This window comes from Triplophysa dalaica, chromosome 18, assembly GCF_015846415.1.
Source record: "Triplophysa dalaica isolate WHDGS20190420 chromosome 18, ASM1584641v1, whole genome shotgun sequence".
Classification (NCBI taxonomy): domain Eukaryota; kingdom Metazoa; phylum Chordata; class Actinopteri; order Cypriniformes; family Nemacheilidae; genus Triplophysa; species Triplophysa dalaica.
In genome coordinates, this window is record NC_079559.1 from 5344797 (window position 1) to 5363014 (window position 18218).

General features: G+C 39.0%; 1 protein-coding gene across 4 annotated transcripts in view; it reads left to right on the forward strand.

The window, feature by feature from the left end:
• Positions 1–14285, forward strand: part of faf1 (Fas (TNFRSF6) associated factor 1) — a 73814-nt gene extending 59529 nt beyond the window's left edge. For all 4 annotated transcript variants that reach the window (XM_056772450.1, XM_056772451.1, XM_056772452.1 and 1 more), the window contains 4 exons: positions 1294–1374; positions 1977–2054; positions 4808–5023; positions 13590–14285. In XM_056772450.1, coding sequence (XP_056628428.1) covers positions 1294–1374; positions 1977–2054; positions 4808–5023; positions 13590–13673 — 459 coding nt within the window. In that variant the 3' untranslated portion in view covers positions 13674–14285. The remainder of the gene's footprint in view (positions 1–1293; positions 1375–1976; positions 2055–4807; positions 5024–13589) is intronic.
• Positions 14286–18218: the final 3933 nt, after the last annotated feature.

Below are 18218 nucleotides of genomic sequence, written 5' to 3' on the forward strand. Positions count from 1 at the left end.
TTGGACATTTTTTGTATTTTTGACATTGTTATTGGAGACTGTTGACCCAAAAATGAAAACTCATTCACCCTCATGTCTTTCCAAACCTAATAACTTTCTTCTGCAGAACACAAGAGATGTTTTGAAGAATTTCGGTAACCAAACAACATTGGCCCTGTTGACTTCCATTGTATGGAAACAAAAGCACTGAGACATTTCTCAAAATATTTTTTTTATGTAGTACAGAAGAAAGAGTCATACAGATTTTAATTGACATCTGGGTGAATAAACAATGACAGAATTTTTATTTTGGGGTAAACAGGAAGTAGCTATTACAATGTTTTTACAGCTGTTAAGTGTGTCATTCAGTGTCATCACGTTTGTCTAAACTGCTTTAAAGGACGGCTTCTCGTGGCTTTATCATAACAGTGGGACATAAAACTCCTTTTGTAAACCAAGAGATTTGGCGGCTCTTCAAAAGAACATTGTCTTTGCAAAAGTCAATGTGTATTTGTTTTTATGTCCACCATAAAAGGTCCAGTTTGTAATCCCGATTCACCTGTGTCAGAATTGTTTCAATGTTCACATTCACTTTCAGAATAGAGAAAGACCCACATCCACCCACAAACTCGCCCTATAAGGCGACCCGGCCCCCCCACACTCTTTTACAGCTCTGAATAGAATTTGAGGATGTATCTCTCCTTTGATCACCCTCTGTTCTCCATCCCTCTTTTCTCTCCTGTATCCTTCCTTTTCTTTTGCTTCACTTTGTGTAGTCAGAACTCTTTCACATTTCCACACAAAGTCCATCCAGGAGAAAAGGCCCTTAGTCTTATAAAGGCGGAAAACAATCACAGGAGCAGAGCTGTACAAAAGCAACAGTCCTCAATCTCAGCAGGTAGACCTGCAGCTGGGTTTTAACAAACACACACACACAGATGGGAATGAAAGAGCCCTCCATTGTATGTAGAGGAACTCCACGCATTCGCTTCTATAAGATACTCTTTCATTGGTCACCCAGTTAGTGTGTCAGACGGTACAATACAATTCAGTATGTGGCCATTACTGCCGACAATGACAGGGAACCATCTCGTACGTCAAAGATACAATGGGATTGTTATTTGGATAGACATGCTCTTAGTGAATATTTGTTTTAGGATTTACATAATGCAGTTTACAATTTCATAAAATACAGTGAGTACAAAAGTGATTAATCAAAATGACAAACTGTGTATTTGATTTCTTTCAAAAACCTTTTATTTTTTCTTTAATGGCAACATGTGTTATTGTTTCTTAATGTTTTATTCTTTTCAGGATGAACGTGAAGCCAGAGAAATGGTCAAGAGAGAACAGGATGAAGCTTATCGTTTGTCTCTGGAGGCTGATCGTAAAAAGGTTCAGTGACATTTACTGACGTTTTTGACACTTTTCACATTCTGGTTGGTTTGGTTTTGTGTAGGATTAATATGAAATGGGGGATTCAAGTTGGAAACTCAATTCTTGAAAATGATTCTTTTACTCTCCAAAAACAATCTTCTTATTTATCACAGTGCAAAGAGTACTAGTGCGTTTTAAGGTCAATCTTGAAATTAGCTTTTTTAAATACTAATCGGTTGATTTTCAAGACTTGAACTCTTTGAAAGGACTTGTATCTTGAAAGCATGTTTTATGTAAATTGTGAAATGCGCATGATACAATTTTTGAGATTGGGATTGGGACATATTTTATATTATTAAACCATGAATGCAGAACATGCCACTATATTTACATATGAAACACGAAGGCCATTCCCTTGATAAAAGCTGGAAATCCTCTACATTTTAAGGTGGAACTCCATCCCCCCCTTGAAATCAATCTCTAGACTCCGTTCCTTGTGTTTCCCCCATTTCCAGCCCTGTTAATATGTTTAAAAACCAAAAACTGGGTATAAAGGTGTTAAATGATTGTAAGTTTTGTATTCATTGTATCGATATTGATTTTTTTATGTGTTTTTAAAGAGAGAAGCACAGGAACGAGAGGAGGCGGAGCAAGTTCGTCAGGAGCGAATCAAGAAAGAGCAGGACGAGGAAAGAGAGGTGAGGTTTGGTTCAATGGTGACTGTTTCAATAACACGGTTTTAATGTCAAGCATTCCAAGAAAAGCTGAGATCGCCTTTATGTAATTCACCTTTAAAATAGCGTGACACAGCCCATGTGAATAAGATCTTTCGGTGTTAAGTTACTGGACTGCACAAAAACGCATTGGTTTCCTTGTTTTATTTCTATACCACGTTGTCTGGTGAAACTTGAGAGACCGTGTTGAGACCGTGTTGAGCTTCATTTGCAATCTGTGACAATATTTATGTCATGCATTATTTCCTGTTATATAAAAAATGTATTAGAACCATTAATGATTTTAAAACCTTTTTGATTAAATGTCTTTGAATGTTCAAAACGTCTCTTTCTCATCCAGTGATGCACAAAAATGGCATTAATCCTGTAAGCCTAAATTTAATCACGCACGTTGACATGAACATGTTTCAAGATTTTCCAAACATGCCACTGAAAGGATAATAGGAAGAATAGCGATGACAGCTATGAACCGTCATGTCGCTTCATACCCACACTTGTCAAACGTTTACATTGGAACACAAATCACATGCATGTTTGTGCGCCATCCGCTCGACCCTGCACCTTTTGCATTTATTTCTCAGGCCGTTCAAAACGGCAGGTGCACGTCAAAGCCCTCCCACCCTCACAAAGAAAATGGAAAGTTAAATCTCACCTGTAGCCGTAGGAGTGAGCAAATACTCGCCCGCGCTATCACTCGATCAGAGCATGTGCAGAATACAATGCCATATTACCACTCGAATGTATTACAGATGGTGTGTTTTATTACGGCCAAAGAATAGAAAGTTTGCGGCACAGGGTGTACTCGCTCGTGCTCAAACACACAAAATACACAGCTCATAACATTTAGTTAAGCGGAAAGCTGATAACCCGGCCGACACTCCCCGGTGTCAGATTATTGTCTGTTTATTCAGCAATAAATACTAAGCAGCACCGCTCGGGTAAAGACGATTTGTCACTTTTATCCTCAACAAAAGCTTGTCATTTGTTCAGTTCACTCTTTTAGACCTTGCGTCCCCCCCCCACTGGCACGGCTGTGTTGGCTTCAGGAGGAGGAGTGTAAGCTACAGTGTAGACCTTCAAACATACGATACCCTACAATAGCTCATTCTAGCTTCATTTAATGCACAAAGCTTTTAATATAAGGCACATTGTGGGGAGGTAAACACAAAGACGGCCAACCGGCGAGTTAATTGTGTCCGATCGGTTTATTGTGTGCGCGTGTGCGTGTTGTCAGTGTGTGAGATGTTAACTCAGCAGCAGTCCTTTGTTTTAATGAGAGCGGGTTTGAAAGTTGTTCACCTGCTGTCTGTAATAAGCCCAAGGGGAGCAGAGGTACAGCAAACACACTCCCACACGCTGATAAGATCAGCAGCACTGTTATTTATCTTTTTCCTCCATGTTTTGAATCGTGTCCCGCATGTATGATGACGGAGTCACGCCTTTGGACATCCATCTGCAGGTTGGGAAACGGATGACATCTCTTTGATTCCTTTATCTCAGCCGTTGGGTTCACCTGTTGGACCTTATGACACGATCCGTGATGTCGTAGAGGGGACAGTTTGGGTCGACACAATCGCAATTAACCTTTCTTGCTCCTGAAGGGAAGTAGATTAGATGTGAACGCCGTATATTCATTTCTGATGAATGGAAGAAGCTCGAGGCTTATTTGGCAACAGCTGTTACAGTATGGACGCACGGGTGGATGTGGCGGTTTTGTCCGGCGCATCGTTTCTGCGACATTGTGTGTGTGTGTAAACAAGGCGGTAAAGATGCACTCCACCTGGAGTCTATCCAAGCGCACGCACATGCCCAAACCGCAGCACCTCAGCCGGCCACAATAGCAACACCGGAGGGACGCAAACAGTACAAGTGTACAGAGGAGGAGAAAGGGGAAGTGCTTTCTGTGATTTGGACTCTTTTGTGACCGAGAGGATAAATGGAAGTGGGGGAGTGGTGATGTCATTATTCTCCGCCGTCAGGTGCTACACACACACACACACACAGTGTTTGTTCAACGCAGTGAAAAGGATGCTCCTCAGTGCCCTTTGTGCGTCGGGATGAGGAAATACACGTACATCCACACATACGTCCCGAGCAGAGACGCCGTGCGTCCCCCAGAGTGCTTTTTACACCCGGCCCCTACCTAAGGGAGCGGGGCCGGCACGCGCTCGCACAAGCCACCTACTGCTAATGAGCTACTGTTGTACACTTTGATGAAATATAATTGCATTACGGTGTGTAAATAAAGCGTGCGTGTTTTGTCACAGCATATGCTGCCCGGTGTCACAACAGGAACAACAAGCTTGAGCTGAAATGCCCAAAGGAGGCTGCAGGCCGTGCTCCGTGTCACCGGAGACGGCACAAATCCCTCACCTCGCTTTCTCTCTCTCGCTTTTGCTCGCGTTCTCTTTTATCTGTGTTTGTTTCTTCTCACTGCCCACCCCATCCTTGCATCTTTTATTTCTCGCCCCCCCCCTCAGTCCCTCATGAGGAGAAAATGACAGTGTGAAAACAAGGATTTCTTCCTCGTTTAAGGTCGCAGCGATCAAGTCGTGAGGAAGGGTTCAAATTAGGGCTCTCGACGCACGACTTGCTCAGCGTGGGTTTTTATGGTTTCGTAAGATCTTTGCTAATGTAATGGGAATTCTTAGCTAGGTCAACACTGAGATGCATGTTTTTGTGTAATCTCTGTTACTTTTTTACCATCCCCTGTGCAGGCTATCCGTCTCACACTGGAGCAGGCCCTGCCACCAGAGCCCAATGAGGAGGATGGAGAGCCAATCAGCAAGCTCCGCATCAGGACGCCCAGCGGCGAGGTTTTGGTAAGGCGATTTCTGGGCAGCTGTAAACTCCAGGTCCTGTTTGATTTCGTCGCCTCCAAGGGCTACCCATCTGATGAGTTCAAACTGCTCACCACCTTTCCACGCAGAAATGTGAGTTCACATACACATGTCCTAACCATAAAATGAATAGTTAAGAATTGTCGTTTGTTTACACAAAGAAAATTCTTGTATTGCAAGCACATGAAGTCAATTGGTTCCCAAAGTATCACTAGTTTAACACACTGACATCATAATGCCATTGCTCGTGACCAGAACCCCCTTCCTCCTGTTCAATATATTTTGTGTGGGCATCTTTCCCCATGCTGGAACATGATATTAGACTAGATCCCCACTGATGGTGAATATCTTTTAATTCCTGTCCATCTGCGGTGCACTAATAACTGTGTGTGTTTCTTTGTCTGTGTGTAAGAGAGAGTGTGTGTGAGTGTTACAGCTCAGCAGGAAAAATAGAGTGTATAATTGGCTAGTTAATCCCAGCGTGTGGCAGAAGTTTGTTGCTCATCTCGGTCCGTGTGTGTGTGTATGTTCCACAGATAGTCACACACCTGCACATTAATTAAAAGCCATGCCTGGTTAATTAGTATTTCTTTTCCTCTTGTGTATTTTATATTTTTACATCTATCCGCAAGCTCACGAATCATTTGCGGAATATTAATTGCAATGCCGGAAGAAGGAAGGTGTACTGGCTACTTCGGATACAGTCAGCAGTTCCGTGTCCCGTGTGTGTGTATGTGTGTGAGTGCTGTCATTAAAGTGGTGCGTTTTTTGCGCTCTGCAGCAGGTAGATAACAAGCACTGCTCGTAACGACCCGACTAATTAACAGCATGGAAACAGAAATGGGCTTTCCATTAATGGAGAGATGTGTGCAGGCCTGCCCAAACAGCATGTCATCAAACCCTTTGGGGACCGGTGCTAAGACCGACCAACAAACATAACTTACACACTTATCGCTCGCGTAAATGTTGTTTCGGTCTGTTTCAAAACGTCTCCAGTCGTCGGCAGTGTTTTAAAGGGATAGTTCACCCCAAAATGTACTACCGCTCTTGTCATTTCAAACCTGCATCACTTTCTTCTGCAGAACACACATTTGTTGGTAAACGAACAACGGCGGTACACATTCACTTCTGTTGTATGGTCACAAAACCAATGCTGGTCAATGGGAAACGACATGGTTCGGTTACCAGCATTCTTCAAAATATCTTCTTCTGTGTTCTGCAGATGAAAGAAAGCAATAGCGGTTTGAAATGACATGAGGATGAATAAATGATGACAGAATTTTCATTTTTAGGTTTACTGTCATTTTTAGACTAGCCTTTAATGCTAAGATTGTTTTAAAATGTGTAGCCTATGTAGACATAAACCGGTTAATATGAATGTATTGACAGTAATAGTGATTATCGATATTGGATTAATACTACACATGTTGTAAAAATAACTCGGGTCTGCAGTTATTGCATACTTATAAAATTTGGATACATGATGGTTGCAAACTTTCTCTCTGGCTTCCACCGGTTCATTGGCCAATAAAAGAAAAAAAACACAAAATCATTTTGAATTTAAATGATTATAAAATAGATATAGAAATAGAAAATAATTTGCTTGGGTATTGAAGAAATATTATAATAGTCAGTTCTTTTGGCAATGACAGTCAGGTAGTGAAAATCTGATATGTATTGAATTGTTATGCCACAGTAAATGTATCTTTGTATTTTTTCCTAATCAAATTACAATTACATTACAAATGCACCGATACTAAATTTCTATACCCATACCGATTATTCCCATAGCCCATTATTCAGAGTGATATCTGCCAATACATATAGTTTGGTTTTATTAGCTTGCACTGACTAAATTTTGGCTAAAGGTTAAATTAATATTTCTTTCTGAATGTTATTAATTCATATAATGACTATTAATATTTAACATAAAATTGGCCATTTTTCTTTTCTTTTTATATAAAGAGCATAAATGCATTGCATTTTCCTGTCTTCTTTTGTTTGACAGCATATATTTGGCTGTTTTTTTATATTAACCGATAGCCGGTTGTGTGGAAAATAAATTGTATCGACCGACCGATATATCTAATGATTATACAATTAATTAATTGTTAATAATAGTATTATGTGCTATATATTTTTATGCTTATCTTAGAATTGCATTTTCTGTATTGCAATATTGTGTGTCTTGACTCCTCTTGTGTTTTCATTATGAGCACTGTTTGTATAACATTCTGACTATTTAGTGTTCTAAATCAGTCACTTATCAATGCTCCATTTCATTACTATTTAACGTAGTTTGTGTCGAGTTAACGTCCACTCAGATACTTATGCAGACGTTCCCTGAAAACACATTCACCTCTTCCAACACGCTGCTGCGATATTTTTTAAAGGTTCAGAAACCAAAAGTGAAGCAAGTTGTGCATTTCTGCAGAGGGTGAAACGTGTATTCAAGAAAGGAGGGAGACGAAAAGCAGGAAAACAGGCTGTATTTGTGACTGTGACTACAGTACTTGTGTTTAATCCTCTCTCTCTTTCTCTCTCTCTCTGCCTCTCTCTCTGCCTCTTCTAATTAAAATCATCTCTGCCACAGACTCGCTCTATCCCTCCCACAGGATTAGGCCATGAGCACTATTGCATTTGTAATTCTGCACAAATGTTTAAACTTCATCTCTCTCTTCTCCCCCCCTCGCATCCAAAACCAAGATAATTGCCAGCAATAAGAGAGTGATTAAATAGAGGAGTTTAAAAAAGAGAGAGCGAGAGATGGAACAAGTGTCTGAAGGCTTTTGTTTCATTTGCTGCCTGGGAGGGTTTGTGTTTGTCTGCGAGCTGTTTGTTCTTTTCTTTCCTTTTGATGGACGGATTCAATGCACCTGCACTCTTCTGAACGAGAGCGTGAGGGAGGATTAGAAAGCAGCTTCAGGATTCCCTGTCTATTCATAACTCTCATTAACGTTATGGCACAGTCACATAGCTCCTCGGATCTCAGATCGCACCACAAGGATGTTCTTTTTGCTTTGTGTTTTTAAGTTGGCTAGTTATCTCTCCTACATTTTTAAGAACGGCAACCTACCATCACGTGTACTGTGGGGTGTTTAACAGTGGTTGTCTGCTGGTGATTTTGTTCCAGGTTAGTTCAGTGAAGATTTCACTGAAGCGTCACTGAAGCATTTGTTTACATCTTTTACATTTATTTATTTTTTAGAGGCTTTTTATAATGAGTCATGTAATAAGGATACATTATTTTGGTGCAAATTCACAATAAAGTATTTAGATGCTTAAGTGGATAGCTTGAGAAAATATATCAGATTTCAAAAAAAATAATGCGAATCTAGAAATTATAAAAAAAAGTTAAATAATTGTTTTATTGTTTTTGTGTTGTGTTGTGAATTATTGGCTTCTGATATTCATGTTATTTTTATGCAACATTCAAGTTAGATTTAATTACAACTTTAGATTAATATTAGAGGAAAAGTCTTTGTGTGTGTATAGATGTACTGTATAGTATATGGAATTATATATTATATATATATATATATAAGTTATAATTAATGAATATTATTAATTAAATTATACTTAATATACATTTAGTCCGATATAAATATATATTAAAGTTAAAACCAATTGATATATTTGTGTAATAAAGTTTGGTTTTTAATATTTGAATTGATAGAATATTAGTGTAGTTATATCACATTTTAGCTTAATATTGAAATCGCATTTTAATGTTTTAGTGTATTATTGATGTTAGACATAAACGTTTCAGCATTATATTAAACTTTAGTTTAATAAGTATTTAAGTGTAATAATAAAGTGGGGAAATTTTGGTATGAAATTTGATTTAGTATTTAATTTATATGCAAGCTTAATATTCAAGTTAAATTTAAATAGTGTAGCATAATACTGAAGGAAGATTTGAACATTTTAACGTAATTTTACATATAAATAAAACTTTCTTTTGTGGAAAAAAGTTTTAACATTGTTTCAAGTGGCAGTTGAAAACCACCAGTGTATAATATAGCTCTTCTCCCCACAGAGAGCCGATCAGTTGTACCGTTTAACATGGCTGACGTCAGCTCTATCTGACGTCTATGCCTATCTGTGCATTAATGTTGGCTTCTTGCCTTCAGACCCCCGCTGTCACGCCAAAGGCAAGCAGGGAGCCAGAACTGACTTCTCCCCAGAGGTGAAAACCTCTCCCCCCATCCCTCTCCAGCACTGCGAACACTAACGCCCTCACCGCTCCTGCAGGCAGATAATGATCTCCCACCGCTTTTCTAATTGGCCAAATAAACACTCCACAACAGCTCTAACACAGACCTGGCCATTGGGTTTTAATTAATGCTGGAGACCTCTAAATGGCTTCATTAGAAACGCGTTGTTTCAGCTGTATATTTTCTCTCTCGTTTTTGTTGGTTTGTTTTATTTCTTCTGTTTGGGCAACCATCTTGTGTGTCCGGCCTTTATTTTCCTTCTTTTTTAGATGCTTATTATTAGTCCTTTTATGAACCCTAATGAACAGCAATATTTATTTGACTGGGCTCAAACAATTCTCCGACCGCATGCGTGCGGACCAAAGCTGAGCTTATTACGAATTTACTTTGAATGATTTGACTGCGTGATTCGGAGCCGGGCCTGCCTTAAAGCAGCAAATGATAATAATGTGTTTGCCTGGTTTACTTTGCCTGGGCTTGGTAACATACACCTGCTTTATGGTGAAACTCTGTATTCTTATTTAAATGAGTTTGTACTGTGTTATTGATCAGGTTAATCCTTAAGTATACTAATAATGAAATTAATTAAACTAAACTGGCAGCTGCAAGTGACATCAGTATATTATGTTTAAACTGCACAGAAGACACGCCATTCAGCTTTTTATTCATTTTCTGCTGAACTCCGGTATTAATTCCCGGAGGGGGAGAGGACTTTTTAAATAGTCTCATTGTACAAATGTACACAGTACAGTCAATGATGCAAATTGATTTTTCATTTAAACGTACTGATCGTATTTCACAGCGAAACACGGCAACTACACTAACCGATGAATTTTTTCCTTCAGCTGCACAGGTTATTTTATAATGGGGAATCTAGATTGTGCGTTTTTTTCTTTCATGATAAAGGAATGTTATAAATTATAAATGATGATAAATACACAGTCTTTAAAAGTGTAGTCTAGTGTAGAAAATGTTAATGCTCAAATTGCATTTTTATAGGTCAGGAGACTTGTTGTGTTTCTCAGTTTAATTTAGTTATCAGCTTAGTCTCAGATGTTTCTCCTAAAATAGCTTGAGAGAAGTCCAAATGGAAACAAATGAGACATTGAGAGTATTGAGCTGTGAATGAATGTAGATTATAAAGGTTTAATAGTCTGAATTTGGGAAAATTTGATGAATTCATATTAAGACCTTCAATAATATTGGCAAATTCGATCTCAGTTTTCTCTGAAGATATTTTCCTGAACTTTAATAGAAAGACATTTGTGAGATATATTTTTTCTCAGGAGAAATATCTGAGACGCAGAGGGTTTAAACAAATTACTATTCTAAGAGAAATAATTGAGATGTTAAAGAAATCTCATCTGTGTTTTTTCTTTCCTACAGGAAGAATAATGAAGCATCCTTAGACTTTGTGCTTATTTCTTTCAGGAAAAGAGAGGGACATTATTCATACATTATAAATACAGTCTATTAAGTTAACACTTCACTTGCAGGTGCTGTTTGTGTAACGTTCGATTATCCATTAGATTTGAAATATTGTTTACAAAAATACTTTTCTTTGGCCCCCAGCAATTTTCAATATAATGTCGAAATACAAATAATAGTTGGCACGCAGGTCAGCGCTCACTTTAAAGTTTAGAAGTCGAGTAGCAGTCTACTTTTGGAGAGCTGGATCTTGCTCTTTTGCCTCTTTTCCTCTGGTCATCTTGGGCGGCTGTCCTGTGTTTGTTTGGCGAGTGTGTGGGGCCGTTGAAGATGAGTGTGTCAAGGGTTTAAAAAGATTACCTGCCATCAACATCATCAAGGCCCAAAGAAAACAGCCGTCCGGCCCTCTCCTCCATCACACGATCACTTCTGCTTTAATAAACCTCTTCAGGATTACGACGATATGAGTCTTCTCACCCTTCACATGATCTCTTTTCTTCTTCTGTTTACTTTGGGAGTAGGAGAGGGTATTCTTCATCAGTGAAGATCACACTACCAAAGCGCCTTTGAATTCAGTTGATCTTAATGTCCTCCGTTGGAAAGAAAACGGTACACTGCGGTTTAGATCGTCAGGCGGGAGGTTTTCATCGAGCTGGTATTTTATAACTCTGTTTGTGTGTGTTAAAGGGTGTTAGAAACACTGCCACATTCGGTGTCGCACACAGAGAGGTCTAATTTAATTCGGCAGAAGGTTATGCAGAAACTAACAAGTGCCGGGAGAAAGGGAGGGAGCGAGAGAGTGGAAAAAGAGCGAAAGAAGTCGATCGCGAGGAAGAAAACAACAGCTTTGTTTGTTGACAGATGCTTCTCCTCTTATGGTCTGTTAATTGGATAACAATGTAAACAATCACCCGCAGCATCTGTCTTCTGCTATAGGAGTGTCACCTTGTTTCACTCCTTCCCCTTGAAAAGAGAACAGTCATCAACACGAACGCACGCACACACCTGCGTCACCCCCGAACCTCATTTACTTCACCGGATGCTGGGGTGTTATAGCAGGTTTTCGAGTTCATTTCCATTTGAAGTTTTTGTTAAGCACTCTCATGAAAGAACAGGAGGGGTTCGTGCCCCTGGTAAGAGCTGCTCCCTCTCTCTCCGTCTCTCTCTCTGGTACTACCCCCCTCCTGTACCTTCAGGTCAGAGTCAGAAACAAAAGGCACAAGTCACACGCTAAAATGAGTTTTGGGGCAACAGAGCTAATGTGCCGAGGCTGGTGTGATAGTGCCCACCCCCTCTCCCGCCAAACGACCTAAACTGAGAGCGATGTTTGCGGTTCTTCACATCAGGTGTGTCGTAATAATCCTCTCTTACCTGAGAACAGTCGTATCACTGCTCTCTTTCTGAAACCTTGTAGCTCCATATTTTCTGATTTGATCTTTTTGCAGTAAATCTTTATTATTAGCCCCCCCTTTGTTTGTCACTGTGTTTGCAAATGTCTAACTACAAAGAGCTTGTCAACTTGACAATACCGTATTTAATGATTTTAAAAGTAGCAAACAGTGTTTTTTGTATTTCCTGAAAAACAGCGAATTTAGAGAACGGCGGACAGCGCCGAAATGAAGGTTAAAAATCAGATTTAATGATCAAAAGAAAATTCCAGAAAATACAGCTTGAAATCTCATGGGTGAAAAACATAGAATAAGTTAGCGACTGTTTAGAAAGTCATAGTTTCATAAACGCTAGTATCATAGCATTTTTTGTTTAGGCAAATACCTCACATGTACTTTTTCTTGTCATTTTTGGACTTAATATGGAAGTTTCACAACCGTTCAAACAGTTTGGCTCACTTACTCATTCTTTATTCATATTTTTCCACATTTTGGAATGATGGATAAGTTATGTAGTTACACGACAGTAATGATTATGTGAAAAAGAGAAAATTCGAAATCGATAAATTGGTTGTATTTTAGGATACTTTAAATAGCCAAACTTTGCTAAATATTGTATTCTGTATTACCGTTTATCAACAGTATTGAAGGAGTTCTCCACTCTTTTGGGCTCTCGCTGTCAGATTATCTTTAATATTCAATCAAGTCATTGATTTCAAAATATAAATGTTCGTTTTTTTATTGTCTAGTATTCACCTTTGGCTTAAAAGATTCAGAAACATTACTCTGACTAATTTTTTTACAGTTTAGATTTTATGTTGTTTTATTTATTTCATCGGTCAGGTGATATCCAGCAATGTTCTTCCTGCTCAAAGTACCCGATATGTTAGCTTTATTCTCTGACCCTGTGACCTTCGAGCCCAGCTGCTTTCAGCTCTGTGTTTTAATTACAAGCAGGGAGAGCTGGAGGGAGCAGAATAGGCCTTAATCAGAGTTTCTGTCACCAGACTTCAGTTAAGCCCCTGTGCTGAGCGTCGTGGCTGTGCGGTGCGAGGACACCCAGGTGTGAGCGAGGACCTCGTGTAACAGGAGAACGTTCAGCTATTAGCTCACTACAATGCAGCCATCATCTCCTGCTCTCCTTTTCTCTCGCGCTACAGGATCGCACGCCGTGAGGTCTTGTCGATCTTTACCTCTCCGGGGTTTGTCGAAATCTCAGACGTTGGTTTGACGTCCTTTTGACGTTTGTCGTTACAAATGTCATGCTGAGGTTGATATGGTGATCTTTGATTAGCAAAACCGAGCGTGATTATTGTTAATTGATGAGTTTGGGGGCTCACACCGTCACTGTGATCGGTCCATTTGCGATAACAAACAGCAACTACCCGAAAGGAAACTGGACACGTACCTCACATAGGGACGTGATCACATTACAGCATTAACCAATGATGTTAGACTGCCGGACCCCACACATCGCATGGTCTTAGCCCACACACCTCTTGCGTACCAGGGTAATAAAATGAGCTGTTCTTTTTTGTAGAACGCTTACATGACTGCACTGTTAGCGTAAGCCGGCTACGTTTTTAATTCATCATTTGCTTTAATACACTCTTTGTATCTGTCTAGATAACGCAGTTAGACCCGGCGTGGAATCTGGTGGAGGCTAAGCTCTTTCCTCAAGAGACCCTGTTCCTGGAGGCCAAAGAGTAGAAGCCCTTTGAGACGTCCCGGGACGAACCAGAAGAAGAAGCAAAGAACTTTTAGCATGATGTCCACAGCGACCCAACACACACATGCCCTCACACACACTCTCACACACGGTGCGTTGTATATGAATGCTGAGTGTACATCTGATGCACACCGAGGCCTTCACAAGCACACGGATAAACACATTCTCCTCACATGACTGCAGTGTTATGTTCTTTCTTCACCCAAACGTATGATAAACGAAAAAGAAAAATACAAGAAAGAGGTGTGGATGTCTAACAAAGCCAGCGTCACACACAAGGACTACGTTCTCACCGCGGCTGCTTTTTAGACCTGTTTTGTGTTGAAAAATAAATAAATTAAAAAAGACAAACGAAAGAGACATTTCCTGGAGAACGCTGGACCATTTTTTGTCCCTTACACTCACCAAGGCTCCCTGATTCTCAGCGTGGCCCTGGACAGTCCTTCTCTCGTCTGAGCCCAGCTTCTCTCCCACACATACTTGGTTTTAATCTCAACTGCTTACGTTTATTTTTCCCCTTTTTTTTCCTTTTTAAGTTTGATGCTGTATTAGATTTAGGTTGGTATACATTATATAAAGACTATATGAACATCCATGTGTCTTGACACTTTTTATTTTTACATTTAGGTCATGGTGTCTTCAAACATGGCACCTTTATATTAAGGAGCGAAGAGGACGTTTATAACCCTGTTGCTTTATTGCGAATGGCATATGTGACCCTGGATCACAAAACCAATCTTAAGGAGCACGGGAACATTTTTAGTAAAAGACAAAAAAACATTGTATAGGTCGAAATTATAGATTTTTCTTTTATACCAAAAATCATTAGGATATTAAGTAAAGATCATGTTCCATGAAGAAATGATGTAAATGTCCTACATTAAATAGATAAAAACTTTATTTCTGTGAGTGGATGACCTGCCACAGTGCCCCCGATTACCATGTTCAAATTTACCATGTGCAATTTTCTCTCAATGTTTAGATTTTTTGCACTCAGATTTGTGAGTTTTAAATGGTTGTATCTCAGCCAGATATTGTCCTATTCTAACACCTCATACATCAATAGAAATCATATTTATTCAACTGTCGGATTATCTAAACATCTCAATTTCGAAAAAATGTACAGTTTTAGACAGTAATATATATACACAGTTTCAGCCACAACAACATAAACAAATGTTATGTGGCCCAAACTTAACTTCCGGTAGACCTCCGCAAAGAATCAATAACTGTGGAGTAGTTTGTGTAATTGAATGCAATACAATATTAATATAAGTTAACATTAATATACATTAAATGCCAAATAAATTGGTGTATATTAAAACCGGAAACACACCGGAAGTTAACTTTGGGCCAGGGAGTGCATCCGATGAAAGGGTCTATTCAAGAGCAGAGGCATTAAAAATATTGATGTCTGCTACGAAAGACGGAGAAAGAATTTATTTTCTTTCTCTCCAGCAGATCATTCTCGGTGTCTGAGGTCAGTGTGCATCCGTGTCCACGGTTCATTTTCCCAATTCGGCTCTGAAACGAAATGCTTAATGAACTTCTTTACAGCTCTCAAGGTTTTAATGAGAAAAAACAAATGGGAGTCAGTGAAGCTCTGGACGTGTTTCATAACCTCTAGAAGAACTCAGAAAAGCATTATTTTCCTTGTAGCGTCTGTCACACATGACCTTTGTTAAACCAAATAGGAAGAGATCTTTTTAACCCGCCGGCTGATTCGTTCATGTATTGCCTTGGCATTTCTCTTCTACCATTCTCACGCAGGAATCTGAATGTTTAATGTGTGCATTGGGTCCTACTTCCTTCACAGATGATATGCCCCGAGAAGAAATGAATCATTCTCTCTTACCCACGACTGAGAAAGAACTCGTTATCAAAGTAATTCAAACATTGTGCTCTGATAAATGAGTTCATTTGTAATAAAGGAGAAAACCTGCTTATCCAAAGTGACAACAACAGCGCTAAATTACAGCTTTTATGTGATCCTTTTACATTGGTCCGGTAACGATTCTCTGAATTCAGCTCTGTGTGTGTTTGGCAAAGCCACAAAAAGAGCATTCGCAAAATGTGGACGCTTATTCTGTACAGTGGTGCTAAATGTCGGTGGTCTTCTGTTTTTCCTTTATTGTCCACAAAACAGTTTAAGGGAAGAGTAAGAAAAAAGCTTTAATTCCAGCATGCATGGTGTGAACGTCACATGTTTGCATAATAACAGGCTGGTTAAGAATAATTGGTCCCAAATGTGATTCTTTTTAAGCACTTAAAGGTTCGTTTTCTCTCTCTCTCATTCTCTTAAGTTTCAGATGCTCATTGAGTTGAGAAAGGTAAGACCATGCCTGGCGGTGAAATGTTGGTTATGCAGCTCCTGTGTGCGTGATATTACTGTTTCAATGACTGAATGTTTGGTTAATGCATGTAGACATTGGCTTTGTACCATCAGTGACGCATTGATGTGCTGGTCGGAAATGCTGTCATTAAATAGTGAATTACTGATGTTTCTTTCAACTTGATCCAGCTTGTATACACTCTTTATCATCGTTCTTTTGACAGGTGTGTTCTGAGCAATATGAGAAGAGCACAATGATTCCCACAACTGAAACAGTAATCCTCCTGTTTAAAAACAATTCATATTGAGGACTTAATGGGTTTTTGTAAAGTAGGCTTGCTGTAGACTGGCCATGCGTGTGGGTAGTAATATTATAGAAATAAATACACAGCATTTACACTCTTAAAACACGCTTCAAAAGCAATTTGTGCCTAAATGTTTCATTAAGGACCTTCAACTTATGAAAAACCTTTCTGTTTTACAAAAGGTTATTTAAAGTGAAAAATGTTGTTGTGATTATAAAAAATTGTGAGAGAGGTTCTTATAGGAACCTTCGAGAAAATGGTTCTTTTGGACAGCATTTTTTTTTCTTCTATTGCATTGCTGCACCTTTGCATATAAAGAGTGGATTCGTATATTTTTAATGACCTTTTTATATTTTTAATGCTGCTATTTTTCAAATAAATGCATTAGGGGAAAACTTGCTTGATATCAAAAGCCAATTTTAAGAATTAAAGTAATATATAGTAGTGGCCAAAAGTAATGTCGGGATATTTGTTAATAAACCTATATTGCTCATTTGTTTATTAAAACGTTAAGAAAATGCTTAACTTTTCTAAGGTATTTATTCTTAAACTTTTTTTGCTGAAAAGGAAACTAAAGCGTTTCAGTGAGTATTGACTGTATTCGAATATAATATAAAACACGTAAAATGCCATAAAATATAAAAATGCATAAAAAAATGACATGCTCACAGACAATTAGGCATACATTGATTTTTTTATCAAAAAGTTCACTCCCCTGGGCCTTCACTCAATAAGCTTTGTGTATGTGTTGTATTTTTTTGCCAACCCAGCTTAAATTCTTTTCAAAGCTGAGCTTTAGTTCACACTCCGAACACAACTATGCAAGATGCAACATCACATCTGTTATACATTTTAAATTATTTACAGTAAACAAAGGGTGAAGACGTCACGTTTCCAAAGTTTGACATCACTTTTAGCTATACTCTAGCCTATGCAGTATAAAAAAATCACTCATGTCAAAAATGTAAAATAAACTTCAGTTTATTCAGTGTAATCATTACGTTTTGCATTTTTTGACATTATGATGTTGTTTTTCTTTTATGCAGTTTTCTTGTTGATCACCAGTCGAACCGTTGACATCTCAATCGAAGACCCCAAAAGCTGCTGTCAATCACGCATCACATTTTCCAATGGCATTATGGTTTGATCCCAAACTCCCGCAAACGGTGACAATAGTTATTTTGTGGCTTCCTGTGACACGTATTCTCTTCTGGCAACATCAGGTGGTGGCTCAATTCTTCAATAACAAAAGGGAAGCGTTCAATAATGTTTGACCAGTCTTTAAGGGTCAAGAATGCTGCTGGCCCATGGTGAGAGCACAGAATTCCTGACGCTAGTGATCTCTTCTTTGAAGAATTTCCTGATCCCACAGCATCCACTCAGCCAACGATGCTGAAATCCCAGACTAAACTAACCTGGAGGGTCACTCAAAGTTTACTTTCTCAGCGGCGCTTAAAGACTCACCCGAAAGGGGCTCGATCTGCTGGGTAATGTGTGCGAAAAGAGTAAGACGGGAGGGGTTAGGTCGCTATGATCACGAATAGTTTTATAGCCTACTGCTACAAGGAAGGCTTCTGTGTTATAAAAAGCAACATTTTATTATTTAACGTCATTTACCCTGTAATTGACACGCGAATCTTACCTGCCACTTAATGCACTTAATGCGTGATGATGGTAGACCACGTTTGACCTTGTTAAGAGTTTGCCAGTTTATATGGCTTTCTTGAGTGTGAGATGGAAGGTTTGGGCGCTTAAAAATAATTAGGTCTAAGAGGAATTGGCTATTAAATAACACTTGAAAATTGTGAAAAAAACTGGCCTGAAAAAAATAACAATTGTGGGGTCGAATTTATCCAAACGCAATTATGGTTAAAACAATCGATTATAGC